Raw genomic sequence first — 15,586 nt, 5'->3', positions numbered from 1 at the left:
CAGAGACAGTGTGCTACAGAGACAGATGCAGCTCTCTGTTGAATGTCACATCCTCGTTATGGCTCAAAAGAGACCAGAGAGAGCCTGGTGTGTGTGTGTGTGTGTGTGTGTGTGTGTGTGTGTGTGTGTGTGTCTGAGTTGGTGTGTGTGTGGGTGTGTGTGTGTGTGTGTGTGTCGTGTGTGTGTGTGTGTTGTGTGTGTGTGTGGTTTATGCTCGACTGTTTACTGTAAATGGAGGCAAAGCTGTGAAAAGAAAAAAAAAAAGAAACATTACAGTAAGTAGGTTGCATCACCTGGCCGTGGTTTGGCTTGAAACTGAAAAAGCTATTTCCCTTCCACGCACAATCACATTTTTATGGCTCCCATTTCACTTTTTTTTCCTGCTCGTGCTCTGTAGACGGTCAGCTCTGTAGTCTCCCCTGTATCCTCCTCAGTCTCACCCACCTCCCTTCTTTCCCTTGGCAGACAGTCCCATGGGCCAGAGCAGAAGGACGCCAGCAGAGTGGAGATGTTCAGAAAGAGGCCTCCCCCAGGTCAGTACATTAATCACATCTGCAGTTAAACTAGTTTCATCCAGTGTGGCTTGACAATGAGAAATGCAGTTAACCAAATGACAACGTAGACATGGAAGGTGTGATGCATGCTGCTCGATAGCAAGAATGCATTCACATATTTATCTACAGGCAGAAACAATATGCTGGAAAACAAACATTCAATACGTTTCAGACTATCATAATGTATTAAACAGCACTTATTACTGAAGCTCATCTGCAGATTCCCAGACAGACAATGTATTATGACACCAGTTCTCTGGAGGGGAGGGTGGGGGCTCTAAAACAACCAGATGGAAATGACTGAAAGATAGAAGTTTTCACAAACACTGGCCGAACACAGCTTTAGCCTTCAGTTCAATTCAATTTTGTTTATATTTCACCAAATCACAATAACAGTTGACTCAAATGACTTTATATTGTAAGGTAAAGACCCTAAAATAATAGAGAGAAATCCCAACAGTCAGAAAACCCCTTCTGAGCAAGTACTTGGAGAGAGTGGGAAGGAAAAACTCCCTTTAAACAGGAAGAAACCTGCAGCAGAACCAGGCTCAGATTGGAGGATCCATCTGCCACAACTTGTTTTACATAGTTTGACAGTATCATTGAATGCTTCTGTGGTTAATAAAACAAAGGAGGTTTCCAAATTATTACTAAATTAACTATATAAGTTATTTATATCTTACTGATTGCTCTTAAACCCGGTGGGGCAGCACATTGGTTGCTTTGTGTGTGGACTTCGCATGTTATCGCTGTACCAGTACGGACTCTCTCCTGGTATTTATTGTCTTGTTGTCTAGTAATTTTATTTGTTCTATACGCTGCTGTGAGAAAGACTGCCATCGAAAAGACTTTCATTGTACAAGCTGCACAATGACAATAAAGAATCTATCTATATAGTAGTAATGTTCTGGTTTGGTTACTCTGGGGTTATAAATATGGCTGTAGGTGTGAATGGTTGTTAGCCCTGCAATAGACTGGCAACCTGTCCAGGGTATACCTTGCCCTGCATCAGCTGGGATAGGCTCCCAGCCTCTCTGCGACCCTGAACTGGATAGATGTTAAAAAAACAAAAACAATTGGGAGTAACATTCTTAAACCTGACTTTTGTGTGTGTGGCATTGATGTAGATGTATGGTAATGCCTGACTCAGGCTCCAAGCACCGAGAGGCATTTTAGCCATGAGAAGTCACTTTTCAGACCTCGAAAAAGTAACTGGGAAAAGGCCAAGTGTCTCAGGTGTGTGCTAAGTCCGCACAGAACCAGAGTACTAGTTCAAGCTAGTGAACACTAACAAAGGATCTCCAAACAAGTCATATTGTCCCCTTTCTCATTTCTCATTTCCTGCATTCTCATTTCCTCTCATCTTGGTCCTTCCCATCAGAAAGATGAACAGAGGAGGCGAGGGAGAGAGAGCACTTTAACAAAATGAGACATTCTGGAGCCATAACCCAATGTGAAAAGATTTTTAATCAAACCCACACAAACTGTGAAGGCCTGAAAGTTTGATCACACAGTTAAATAACTGAACGGCGTATGGACTGAAAGGACTGTAGAGTTTGTTGCATATATTCCAGCTGTGTGACACCACTTTTATAAAGTGTTAAATTAAACACGCTCCTGCAAAGGATACATCTTTCCTGGCAAGCCTCCTCTCTCCTCAGTCCTCCAGATGCATTTTAGGAGCTGAGACGTCCTTCAGTGAGGTGCACTGACATGGATTTCAGGGCCAGAAGCAAGTCGACAGAGGAAAGGGGAGACTAGGAGGGACAGATTATAGAAAGTGAGAAATGAGAAAAGTTCTCTGTTCTCACAGTCTGACGGTTTCGTAAAGCGTGTGTTTTGACTGCAGTTGATGCTCGTTTGGAGAAGAGGCACTGGTGTAAGCAGAAAATGCTAATTATTAGAATACAAGAAAAGAATAGAGATTAGGTACAGGTGAAACACGAGGTTTATGCACGGTAAAAACCTGACTAATGTTGAATGAATAAATTAATTAATGAATTGCCATCATTGATTAGATGGTAAGTGGACTATGGTATTTATATACTGCCTTTCTATTCAATTTGAGCTCTCAAATCACTTTCTACTGCAGTCTCATTCCCCCAATCACACTGAGAGTCATGCAGAAGTATTAGCCGTGCTTTTATCTATCTTTCCCTAAGCCTTCACACGATCTGTGTGCGCTCATCTCTGAAAAGAAAAAGTCAAATCAGAGCTCGTGATCTCTGAATACAAGACGCCTGCAGATGCTGATCAAAGTGAAGTGGTTTCATCAGTGATGCATTGCAGGTCATTAAAGAGATTGCCATAATGTCATTGTTGTACCTTGCCGTCATCAGTCCCCATCCATAATTCCTGCCCCGTCAAATCTGTTCTGATAGGTGTAAACTAACTCTTCATGTGCCAAAACAACCTGCTGTTTGTAGAGGAAGTTGCCTGTTCGCCCCCCGCAGTGCTTTGTTTTGGTTTCTTAGGCTCATGCTTCACATATAGATCAGGGAGAGCCTCAGCCTCAACACGAGGATCGCCGCTCAGCACGTGCCCGGGCACCTGTCTGGCCCTTCCCACTGCGGCACACCTTCTAACGTTAGGATCACGCAGGACACTGAACTCCTGCACCGGACATTTTGGCTCCAAACGACAATTGGACTCCACACACGAAAAAACGACTTTAGATCCAAAATGGCGACCAGTTTCGGCTGTAGGACCCGTGGTGATGCGGCTTCCATGGTAACGCCTCTCGCCTTTGAGATTGCGTAATGCCTACACGAGCATCAGTGTTTATGTTTCGAATGAGGCTGACAGTGAGGATGCAGCCCGTGTGGCTTGATGACGCTGCACCTTCAAACTTCACATAAAGCACGATGATCACAGAAAATACAGGTCCGAGCCCTGCGCTTTATTTTCCTAATTAGAAAAAAAGATGACATCACTGATCCCGCGGAAGGAGGGAGACGAATCAGCAAGGGGTGGACATCGCGTGCACGTGTGTATATTTTGGGGGAGGGGATGGAGCAATAAGCAGCAGAGGCTGGGACTGGGACTGAGTCTCTAATCTAACTTGACTGAGCTGGGGTCGGAGCTTCGTGCGCGCGTCCTTGCGGAGACGTGACGGTCAGATGTGGCTGTGACTTGTTACTGAAACAGCGCATAGCCAGCGATTTAAGGGAAAAAAATCATCACACTGTGACTTAAAGAAATTTAAGATGACAGTGCTCAAAGACATCCCGGAGAAATGGTTTCCAGTCGTTCTTTTCCCCCTGCAAGGAAAGAAAAAGAGAGGACTGGATGGAAGAAAATCGAAAAAGAGGCGGACAGGTACGAGTCTGTGCGGGGAAAATTAAGGCTGAAGTTGGGAAGAAGTCTTTACTGTCTTCACCGCCAGGAGGCTGTTCATCGTGCAAACTATTTATTTATTTGTTTCCTAATAAATATCATCTCTCATCTTCATCCCATCTGAGTCCAAGTCTCATTCCTGCTGCTTCATCTCTCTCTCACTCTCTTTTGCATATGTGTCATATTACATCTCTGCATCACAGACCTAGTTGGTTTGTTTGGGGTTTTTTGCACTGTAGCACTTTGTGTCATCAGTGACTGTTCAGGTTTTTACACATCAGCATTCTCCTAAGATTTAATAACAGAGAGATATCTGTTGTTCTTCTGATTTCACACTTCAGTCTGTATCTTTTGGAGTTGACCCCAACAGCCTTAAGCTAGTTGCTTAATCTCAGCTGTTTTCCGGTGTTACGTGCTGACAGTGAATCATGCCAAACACCAGAGTTTTGCTTGGATCCGGTCTAAATATGTGGCTGATGTTCGTGTCTCTGCTGCGTGAGTCCCTGATCAATCTTTCAGGCGCCAGCCCTCCTCTGCACTGCTCCATCTGTATTCTTATTCCTTAGGTTAACTATCTCAAATCACCCTGGATGTGCACCTTCATTTGACCTCCACTCCATCATTCTCTGACTGTGTCACTAGCATTTTTTCCCAGCAAATTAGATCACCGTATGCGCTTGCTGGGCTGTACACACGACTCCGCTATCCCCTTTTCACCTAATTAGATCAGCCACTGTGAGTGATGCTCACTTCTCTGCAGTCTGATCTGACCCTGACTTAGTTTTAGTCGTGGCAGGGACATTAGTGCTTCCCGTACTGCAATTCACATTGAATGACTGTGGTCGTTATTGTTCCGAATTCAATCTGCACTAAATCTGTTGTGCAAGTGTGTCGCTTGTGGAGACGTAAGGAGATTGTGTCCTCACATGTCCAGCCATGAGCAGAGACAGTGTTAAAGAAACAGGAAGGTAGATGAAACAAAATTAGTGCTTTTGTATTAGGTTACAGTTACTCTTTCTATATGACATTAGTTATTTTAGTTTAAATCAATATATATTAACTCGTTTGTGTCTCAGCCCTTTATGGAAACCTTATGCTGGGAGTAAGGCTGCCACTGAAAGTTTCTCCGTAATGGAGCTTTATAGATTCACGCAGGTTTACTGTATGGTATGCAGCTTGCGTCAGGGCTTCTAATGCCCTTGAAGTTGTCAGAGACATTAAACACTTACTGAGCAGTTTGTTAAAGATGCTCATGCATTTAGGCTGAGGTGTTCAGCTTGCACAGCAGTGGCTGGGACAGACACAGGCTGGTCCTGACTTCACATTGGTGCTTAGCTGGCACAAGGATCTTGGCTTTTCCCACCAGGCTTGGCACTGCACGTCAGACAGATCTCTCTGGTGGACATTTGTCTCAGAAAACAGCACGATGACCTTCGTCTTAGGAGGAGAAATGCCAGAGGGATTGGAAAAGTTTGTGGATTGTGCACAATCACATTCACAGCTTTTTGCATGCACCCAGAAATCTCACATCTGTCAGATAGAAACTCCAAGAAAGGGAAGTTGATGCCTAAAACAATTTTCTCTTATGTAACTACTTAGATTTTTTTCTAATAAATCGTGCTACTCAACAACAGCCACAGTGACAGATAGGAATATTAAAAACAAAAGTAACTCACTTGCTTTTGGAAACAATGAAAAACAATTTGCCTCTTCCTGGGGGCTTTGTCACACTTACATGCTTTGGATCATACAAACTAATTTTAATAATGAACAAAGTTAAAGACTACAGTTTTGTATTTACTTGCGTTAACATCACTGTGGAGGAATTTTGGTCCACTCTTCTTCGTAGAATTGTTTTAATTTAGTCGCACTGGATGGTTTTCCAGCATGTGCAATCTTTTACAAGTCACGCAAAAATATCTCAATCTGGTTTTGTGGCTTTGGCTCAGGAGGTAGTGCAGGTTGTCTATTAATCAGAAGGGCAGTGGTTCAATCCTGCACTTTTTGAGTGAGATACTGAACCCCCAAATTGTTGAATGTTAAATAGACAAATATATTAAAAAAGAAATCGGGAAGGGGCAAATACTTTTTCAGGGCACTGTGCAACAAATTTTGACCATGCTTTTGTTTTCTCGGCCTTCTTTTTCCGGTCCTGGTAGATAGTTACTCTTCACTGAGCGTGGTTCTGCTTGAGGTCTCTATGTGGTAACAGGGAGTTGCCAGCCTAACAAGCACTTTACCGGAAATTATTGCATTGTTGGAGTTATTTCTATAATGTTGTATGGTCTTTGCTTTACAGTGTAAAGCACCATGAGGTGACCGTAGTTGTGAACTGACCTCTTTTTAATAAACCGGAGCAAAATACATTTAAATATGCCAATATTTTATCAACATAACAAACAATGATGTAATCATTTCTGCTAGTGTCCCTCTCATTGTCAGTCTCACTCAACACCATCAGCAATAAGTGGACGTAACGTGTTTTTCTAAATTGACTAAAACCACCCTGACTGGTCTAAAGCCAACCAGAGCTAATCTGTCACATCAGATCTGTCTTATAATCTGACGGTAAAGTGCAGCTCTAATGGGATCACTTTAAGTGGCCTCTGTCTCTTTTGGTGAAGCTGAATACAGCAGGGACAAAGATGTAGGTTATGAGCAGTGCGAAAGCTTCACTGTGCTGCAGAAACACAGGAAACCACAGCGTCTTTGTTTATGTGCCGGCATTTGATTATAGCCTATCGGTTTCTGTTGTGTGATGTCCCTTCCTGTGGCACCTCACTGCCTTTCACAAATCTGTCAAAAGTATGCTAAGGACTGTGCTTTCGTGCACAAAACATGCGCTTGGTCTTGGATATTATTACTTTGGTGTGTGTGTGTGTGTGTGTGTGTGCAGCCCTGTTCAAAATGACCAGTCATTTCATTTTAAAAGCCATTTCATTAATATTAGAAGAGAAGCGACTGGTGTTGGAGGAAGATGAGGAGGGGAACTCCCAAACTACTTTGCATCAGCATAACAGAAACCTAAAAACAGCAATAGGATAAAGTGCAAGGTCAGGAGGAGGGGTGCACAAGAGATTGAGCACAGGAAAAAGAAACGGTCTTAATTTTACTCTCTGAAACTTGGAGACTATACTATGATCTGCCTTTATCGGTGCCTAAACTTTTGCACGCACACTCATGTTTGGTTGCGTGTATCTGGCCACGACTGCACATCTGGTTAATAACAAAGAGTAGTAGCAGCTAACGAAACATCAGCGATGATTGGCCTGCTTATTGGTTTTGCATGCCTCCTGCCTGACACTCTGTATCTATTACACTCAACCAATGCACAGCACAGTCACTGATGTATGAATACATGCTTCAACACTGCCGGCTGTTTTCTTCCATACTGACCTGTACAACTGCAATTGCACACAATATAATACAGTATTATATAATAACACTCATACCTTCTGAATGTCCATTACCATTAGTAAGTAAGATAGCATCCATAAGTATCTTGTACTTTATATTCTAACCACAATCAAACCTTCTGTTCATACTACTTCATTTATCTTATTTGTTTTTCTATGCTTATTACTCTTTTCTTTTCTTTTAGTGTAGTTATTTATTTTACTGTGAGGGCAACTCACAAAGTAAAATAATCATTGCTCAGTGTAACCACTGTGTTTTGGGGTGTATATGACAATAAACGTCTTTATTTCACTGCTTGATTCCCTCTCTTTTGTTTCCAGGTTTTAGGAAGCTGTGAATAGTGCCGACATTTTTAAACTCTGCAGTTTGCCAAACATGCTAAAAATTCGTCCTTATGCAGACTTACTGCATGTGTTTGTTTTGATGCTTTAATGACTCATCTTGTGTGCTGTGTTTCCGCAGAGGAGGAGAGAAGGGTCAGAGCCAATGACAGAGAGTACAACGAAAAGTTTCAGTATGCCGTAAGAGAGTTTGCTGTTTTCTATTGTACATATTCGAAATCTTTATACCCGTAAAGCAATTTAACTGAGAGGTATTTTCTTCCCTCCTAATCCTCCAGAGTAACTGCATCATGACATCCAAGTACAACATCATCACGTTTCTGCCCGTCAATCTGTTTGAGCAGTTCCAGGAAGTAGCCAACACCTACTTTCTTTTCCTGCTCATACTACAGGTGAGAAATCAAAGACAGACAGGAGGCATAAGGGGCACATGATTTTCTAGTTAACGCCCTTAAAGGACCGTGATCAGTAACTGTTAGTTAAAGTTTGGTGGTATAAAATTAGATGAATATTGGTACATTCAAATTCCAAATGGCTGATCTAATCTGTTGTAGAAATGGAAAATAAGCTATTAATAAAAGACTTTCAGGGAAGTAGTGAGCCTCACAGTTTCCTGCACTTGAGAATATGATGAAAAAAAAACATCAATGCGGAATATGAGATCAGTTATTTCATAACAAATCATTTCAAACACATTTCACTGGCAACAAATGCCTCTTGATTATGTCATAATGTCTAGTGGATGGAGTAACATGAAAATTCATACACACAGTTAGCTCGTTGTATGAATGAGGCAAACTATATGCTGTAAGGCCAGACCAGAGGCCCAAGGCCACTTCCCCCTGTTCTCTCCTCTAGCTTTCCTGTCATAATAAAGCCAGAAAAACACACGTGCCAGAGGCTGATCCTTGGAACTTTTTCTGCACACCAGCAGCAAAATTTCATTACGTGCAATACTTTGGTACTGTACTGTATGATTGTAGTGATGGCATGTTATCAATTATCAATATTTTAAATAATAGTAAATGAGTGTGCAATCAAATGATATGCAGGGAAACCTGCACATCATTAGCACGTGACTGTGGGGCAGTGAGGATGCTGATTTTAAGTCCAGGCTAACAGAGCTGCTGTTAATTCTTTTATGTTTTTGCATTTTTAGAAGCCACTGTAAGTTCTCCTGTTCATTAGGCTAGAGATATTGAGTTAGTTGCAATCTTAAACCTTGCTAGATAAAATGAAATCATACCCCCTCAGCTCCACAAATGCTTATTTTAAAACTACCCAAACAAACCAGTGTACTGTAGCTTTGTTGTTTTTGCCTCCTTGGTACTGTCTCACCACGATTTTGTACCATCAGGTACACTCACCATCATAACAAGCTGTCTTTGATGTGGCTGGGGTTAGACTTAGCTATCTCTGTATCTTACACTGCCTTTGTGTTCCATTTTAAAAGTAATTTGCATAATAAGCTTTGTCTCCCTGTGTTTAGTTGATACCTCAGATCTCCTCCCTCTCCTGGTTCACCACCATCGTGCCTTTAGCTCTGGTGCTGAGCATCACTGCAGTAAAGGATGCCACGGATGACTACGTGAGTATGTTTTCATGCACCACAGGCACAGATACGAGTCTGTATTTCTACTACACGTTACCTTTTGTCATCTCCAGTTTCGTCACAAGAGCGACAACCAAGTGAACAATCGTCAGTCTCAGGTCCTCATCCGTGGCTCGTGAGTCATTACATCTGACAACTTACCTGTTCAGATTTTACCCATCTCTTGATTTAAGAGGTTTCTTAAAATAGAGCAGCATCCGTTACTCTTTTTTTTTTTTTTACTGTTTCTCTTCGTTTTGCTCTTCCAGGCTTCAAAATGAAAAGTGGATGAATGTTCGAGTGGGTGATATTATTAAACTGGAAAACAACCAGTTTGTGGCAGTAAGTGTGCACCCAGCACAGAAACAAAAGAAAACATAGTGATCAGTAGTCCGAAAAGGCCCATTTATCTACCATTACACCAGCTTAGTGTTCAGCACCAGCATCTTCTCGTGTTTTTAGACCTCTGTTTGATCATAATAGCTTTCAGTAGACCACAAGCTCTGATGCTAAATGGATTGTAATGCATTATGTGCCTCATTAGAAGTGCTACATTTAATCACTAACATGCTTTCAGTTGCAATTATTCTGCCTTTTCTTGTAGCTGTAATAGATGCAAACAGTCGTTGCTGTGTCATCAGCGCTTTTCTAGTTCAGTCCATGTTGACCGTGCTGATGCTAATCTCAGCTGTTGTATCCATTTTCAGGCTGACCTGCTCCTGTTGTCTAGCACTGAACCTCATGGTCTCTGTTACATCGAGACAGCCGAGCTAGACGGGTCAGAAAACACGCTGCACCTCAACATCTGTTCGCATGACCAAAAAAAACCTAAAATCTGCAGAAGGAACGCAACACTACATCTAAACTGCTGTGTGTGGTTTCATCTTGCAGAGAGACCAATATGAAGGTGCGTCAGTCTGTGTCAGTGACATCTGAACTTGGAGACCCGAACAACTTGGCTTCATTTGACGGTGAGTTAGGAGGAGAAACTTGTTTTGTCTTTTTGCATTGCAGAATAAGGATTAACGGTCTTCAGCATGCACCAGGAAGCTTGAATCAAATGTTTTCTCAATCATGCTAATGCACATTTCACACTAAAATTCACACATACACACAAACAGAGACACACACTTTCTGTATGGCTCCACCACCAGTGAATGGCAGCCTATCACACAGCCACCGCATCACTGTGTCAGCACATCACACCCACACACTCCTCACCTGCTCGGGAAAATGCATTACTGCAGCAAATCTGCTCACGTTTTGCCTCACATCAGCTTACAAAAGGTGTGTGATCCTCCCTCTGTGCACGTGTTCAGGTGCACGACAACAGCATGATGTCATCCGGGTGATTAATTCAATTCTAAAAACATAGCAGTGACTGGATTCAGATGACTATGAATGAGCATCTAATTTACATTTGTGTGTTTGCTTGTCCACACTCTTCTTTGTTTGAAGGCGAGGTGGTGTGCGAGCCTCCCAACAACAAGCTGGATCGTTTTTCCGGGACTCTGTACTGGAGAGAGAAGAAATACAGCTTGACCAATCAGAACATGCTCCTCCGAGGATGCGTGCTCCGCAACACAGAGGCTTGCTATGGCCTGGTCATCTTTGCAGGTAGGTGTGTGCATGTTTGCACAGAAAAATAATGCATTTGCTGTATGTTGCAAGTCTTACCCTGTTTCTGTTTGCCAGGCCCAGACACCAAGCTAATGCAGAACAGCGGTCGCACCAAGTTTAAGCGTACGAGTATCGATCGATTGATGAACACACTGGTCCTCTGGGTAGGACATCCCACACTTCTCATTTTCATAGCTCATAACTATTTCAGGACATGATCTCACTGGCTTGAATTTAGTTTCATATATCTACACTACTGATGTATTCTGTTCTAACTTAGGCTTAAATGACTATAGATCTAACTGTAAAATTCATTTATTTAATCTCTACTTTTTTGCCTGTGTCCATTTTCTGTCAGATATTTGGCTTCCTGGTGTGCATGGGTATGATCCTGGCTGTGGGTAATGCAGGGTGGGAGAAAGAGGTGGGGTCCTTGTTCCAGAGCTACCTGGCTTGGGACACTCCTGTGAATAACTTCCTGTTCTCGGCCTTCCTCTCCTTTTGGTCCTACGTCATCATTCTTAATACCGTCGTGCCTATCTCTCTATATGTCAGGTAGGAAGAAAACAATAGTTCTATAAGAATATATAAATGATGCTTACAGACAAAAACCCTGTGTTTGCCCTTCCCACATATAAACTGGTGTTTATAAAGAAAGAATGTATGGACCTCATGGATTGAATACTGTGCAAAAGTCTTAAGCCAACCCTCATTTCCTCATATTTTGCTTACTTCATACTTTTTTTAATTGTCTTGAGCAAAAGTGCTCCAGACTTTCTGAAAATCATTTATAGTGTTTCTTTGGACATTAGCTTCTTTTTCACTCATTTTCAGTCCAGTCCGTGTACCTGACAATGTTCGTAGGACTGCTTGTTTTTGTGTGTTTGTTAATCATTAAAACATAAAAATGAAGACTAACTCAAAACCTAACACCTCAACAACTAAAACGAACTATCTACAACAGATAAATAGCATCTGAAAGTCATTATGGAATTGGAAAAGACGAAGCAAAGACCTGAGGCAGTTCTTTGTTCTCTGAAGCTTCATCAGAAATGGCCTCAATAGTAGTGCAGCTGTTAAGAAGCCATTTTTAAGAACTGGCAACAAGTCTGATGGAGTGATGAATCCAAATATGAAATTTTCACATTTGTGTTTAGTGACCGTTGAAATCAAGATGGTCACAGGAGCTAAAGAGAGAGATACAACAGCGTCTACAGCCATCTGTAAAACATAGTCGAGGCTCTGTCTTGATCCCAAACACACTGCCAAAGCAGTTAAAGCATACCTGGATTTAAACACACACATATAAACATTTATAAGCTTTACTTCTTCCTTATATCTTGCAATCTGTGTGTCAATAGATTGCTGTACTTCAAAATATCAAGAAATGATGGGTTGCACAACAATTTGCATAATACTGGACTTGTGACCATGCGTGTTCCCAACTTTACATAGAAAGTCAACCACAATACTCGGAAGTAGAGATAAAGATTAGTTAGACAGCGATTAATATAAAGCGGCAGTTGGAGATAGTGTTTGCTATTTGCAAACATCATTGAAAATTTATCGTGTACTTGGTTTTATCAGTCCTCTTATCACAGTCATTCATTGGTAATATTAGTGCTGTAAAAAGCTGGTGCCTAGTGGTACAATGGCCCCAATTATTTTTCATTTACAAGAGTTTTTCTTCTGTTTGTGTCTCCAGAAGTGAGGCAAACAAAACCCACATTTCTTTTTTCTTGTTCTCTTCATTCCTCTGGTCAAGCCAATTGTGGTCTTTTGTTTTCCAGACAGCTTCAGGTGCAAATAGGAGTGCAAGTATCGAAAGTATTGGTGTCTATATCCAGTCAGAGAAGTGGAAATGAGAGTTGTGCACATGCTTAAATTTCATAATGATTGAGATTTAGAAAAGAGGAACATGCACACACCTGTATAAACGTAATTTTCAAAAATCGCTAAATGCTTTTCTGTCTTTACATGCACACAATCTTACTGTGTATGCAAAGAGATCTGGTCCTTGGTAATCAGTAAGTCAGTGAACTGCACTGACTGCATGCCAAATGTATTTGGCCAGAAAATCTTTGTATTGTTCTGTGCTTACTTGTTCTGTTACTTACTTAGTTACATTTATTTTAAACTGTGAACGGCTCGGAGTTTGTAACCTCTCCCCTTCCTCGCCTGCTTCAGTGTGGAGGTGATCAGGCTCGGTCACAGCTACTTCATTAACTGGGACCAACAGATGTTCTGCTCACAATGTAACACAGCAGCTGAGGCCAGGACCACCACTCTGAACGAGGAACTGGGACAAGTAAGTGTCCAGACTCACTCTGTACTCTGCAAATCCATCCATCGTGCTTTGCTTTGAGTAGTTATATACTCCTAAAATGATCCTAGGTTGAATACATCTTCAGTGACAAGACTGGAACGCTCACTCAGAACATCATGACGTTCAATAAGTGCTCCATCAATGGACAGAGTTACGGTAAGGACACACACAATACATGTGCATGTAGCAGAGACCGTATGTACGTGTATATCAGAGCTCATACATGTGGTGCCGATGTGTTTGTCAGGTGATCTAACAGACCCACTGGAAACTCAGCCAAAGGTGTGTATGAGTATTTTTTGATCAATCATAGCTCACATGCATGTCTGTTATCACCTGTGATTTTATTTATCACTCATTTGTCTTCAGAGGCTGGACTTCAGTCCCTTCAACCCGCTGGCGGACCCAGACTTCTGCTTCTATGATGACAAGCTGCTGGAATCAGTGAAAGTGGGAGACTCGTGCACTCATGAGTTTTTCCGCTTGCTCTCCCTCTGTCACACCGTTATGAGTGAGGAGAAAAGTGAGGGTGAGCTTAAAAAAAGAGAGAAGCTGCAAAACAGCAAATAATGACATCAAAACTCAACATCTGCTCATTCGTTATCGTATAATATTTAACGACTGTTTTACCTGCCTGCACAGGAGAGCTGGTTTATAAGGCTCAGTCTCCAGACGAGGGCGCTTTAGTGACGGCGGCTCGAAACTTTGGCTTTGTGTTTCGCTCCCGAACACCTGGGACGATAACCACCACAGAAATGGGACGCACCGTCACCTACTCGCTGCTCGCCATACTGGACTTCAACAACATACGCAAGCGAATGTCTGTTATAGGTATGCAGCAATCTGTGCTTTTTCTTCTGATTTACCTACAAAAAACCTGCGTATGGTGGCCCCGAGAGGTCAAATGCACAGCAACATAATAAAACACCAGTAAATAGAAAAATTCTACAAAAGCACACAATGGAAAAGGAAACAAATATGCAAAAACAACACTTATAAATCATTGGCTTCTTTCAAGCGTGTCTCAGTGCAATCCTCCACATATTTTGGTTCCTGTCACTTACGTCACATTATTGTCTTGTTTTGTGAGATTTGGGTTTTTTAACTTTCATTGTGCATTGTGTGCTTTTGCAGCATTTTTCTATTTGTGTTTTCGTAAGTTGCAGTGCATTTGACCTTTCAGGGCCACGTGTATCTGTGCAATGTCACAAGACAATCACTTAACAGCTTGCCATAGCAGAAACTGGTATGGCTGTACAGTGCTGTTGTACAGGATGGCATTGTGGTGCAATCTTTATCTTTGTTGCCACATTGTTGCATAAAAGTTCTGGGTTTTAACCTTTGTTTTCGGGGGTTTTTTTGGTCTTTCTGTGTGAAGTGGGTTACTCTGGCTTCCTCCCACAGTCCAAAGACGTGCATGTTAGGTTAACTGGTGATTCTGGACTGCCCGTGAACGTGTATGATTGTCCTTCTCTCTGTGGCAGCCCTGCAATAACCTGGTGACCTGTGTAGGGTGTATCTCACCTCTAGACCCCTTACAGCTGAAATATGCTATGAATGGATGGATGGATGAATATGCTGTAAATTTGACCTCTGGTCATAAATTACTTTTACCTCTGCTGCCAGGCTCTGAGGACACACACATACACCCATAATTATAAAGACTACCGGTGGCCTTTGTTGAAGAGTTCTTCCGTTATTGTAAAGGTGATGGAAAAATTGTCTGAATTGCTGAGATTTCTTTTTTCTTCATTTCTCTCTTTTTTATTTTCAGTACGTAACCCAGAGGGCAGGATTCGTCTCTACTGTAAAGGAGCTGACACTGTTCTGTTGGAAAGACTCCACCCTTGTAACCAGGAAGTAATGAGTATTACTTCAGACCACCTCAATGTAAGTCAGCTCTTGGACGGATGGCTTGAGCTGCACTGCCATCTAGAGTCTCCACACTTTAAAACAACTTTTAACAGCACTTCATTTTTATTTACCTTCTCCTAATGAGACAGTCAACCTCATCATGGCATGACACATTTCTTAGATTAAGTATAAGTTAAAAATCATCAAACAACACTACTTAATGCTTAGTCATGTGATTCTTAATGTCCCTGCTATATATTTTTGTTTTTCTACATGTTTATGTGTATATTTTTGGTGCTAGGAGTATGCAGCAGATGGGTTGCGGACCCTGGCTCTGGCCTACAGGGACCTGTCAGAGGATGAATGGGAGGCCTGGTCAGAGAGCCACCGCTTTGCTGATAAGGCCACAGACTGCAGGGAGGATAGACTGGCAGCAGCTTATGAGGAAGTAGAACAAAATATGATGGTCAGTGAGTTTATTTTCAGATAATGTATGAATCTCTATCAAGATAATGTGTCTTATTTATTGCGTGTGTGTGTGTGTGCG

General features: G+C 41.9%; 1 protein-coding gene across 2 annotated transcripts in view; it reads left to right on the top strand.

The window, feature by feature from the left end:
• atp8b2 (ATPase phospholipid transporting 8B2) overlaps nucleotides 1–15,586 on the top strand; it is a 28,402-nt gene that overhangs the window by 2,379 nt on the left and 10,437 nt on the right. Inside the window, exons 2-19 of one of the 2 annotated variants that reach the window (XM_005936054.2) lie at nucleotides 466–533; nucleotides 7,770–7,828; nucleotides 7,927–8,040; nucleotides 9,138–9,236; nucleotides 9,314–9,375; nucleotides 9,509–9,581; nucleotides 9,947–10,017; nucleotides 10,131–10,210; nucleotides 10,698–10,856; nucleotides 10,935–11,023; nucleotides 11,218–11,414; nucleotides 13,047–13,167; nucleotides 13,254–13,341; nucleotides 13,433–13,467; nucleotides 13,555–13,714; nucleotides 13,828–14,016; nucleotides 14,960–15,075; nucleotides 15,341–15,505. In XM_005936054.2, coding sequence (XP_005936116.1) covers nucleotides 509–533; nucleotides 7,770–7,828; nucleotides 7,927–8,040; nucleotides 9,138–9,236; nucleotides 9,314–9,375; nucleotides 9,509–9,581; nucleotides 9,947–10,017; nucleotides 10,131–10,210; nucleotides 10,698–10,856; nucleotides 10,935–11,023; nucleotides 11,218–11,414; nucleotides 13,047–13,167; nucleotides 13,254–13,341; nucleotides 13,433–13,467; nucleotides 13,555–13,714; nucleotides 13,828–14,016; nucleotides 14,960–15,075; nucleotides 15,341–15,505 — 1,902 coding nt within the window. In that variant the 5' untranslated portion in view covers nucleotides 466–508. The other variant, XM_005936053.2, reaches the window with a different exon arrangement.

This window comes from Haplochromis burtoni, unplaced genomic scaffold (genome assembly GCF_018398535.1).
Source record: "Haplochromis burtoni strain Fernald_Lab_line unplaced genomic scaffold, NCSU_Asbu1 Contig_204, whole genome shotgun sequence".
In the NCBI taxonomy this organism is placed as follows: domain Eukaryota; kingdom Metazoa; phylum Chordata; class Actinopteri; order Cichliformes; family Cichlidae; genus Haplochromis; species Haplochromis burtoni.
The sequence above is the reverse complement of the archived record's forward strand: the minus strand, read 5'-3'. Positions and strand labels throughout refer to the sequence as shown.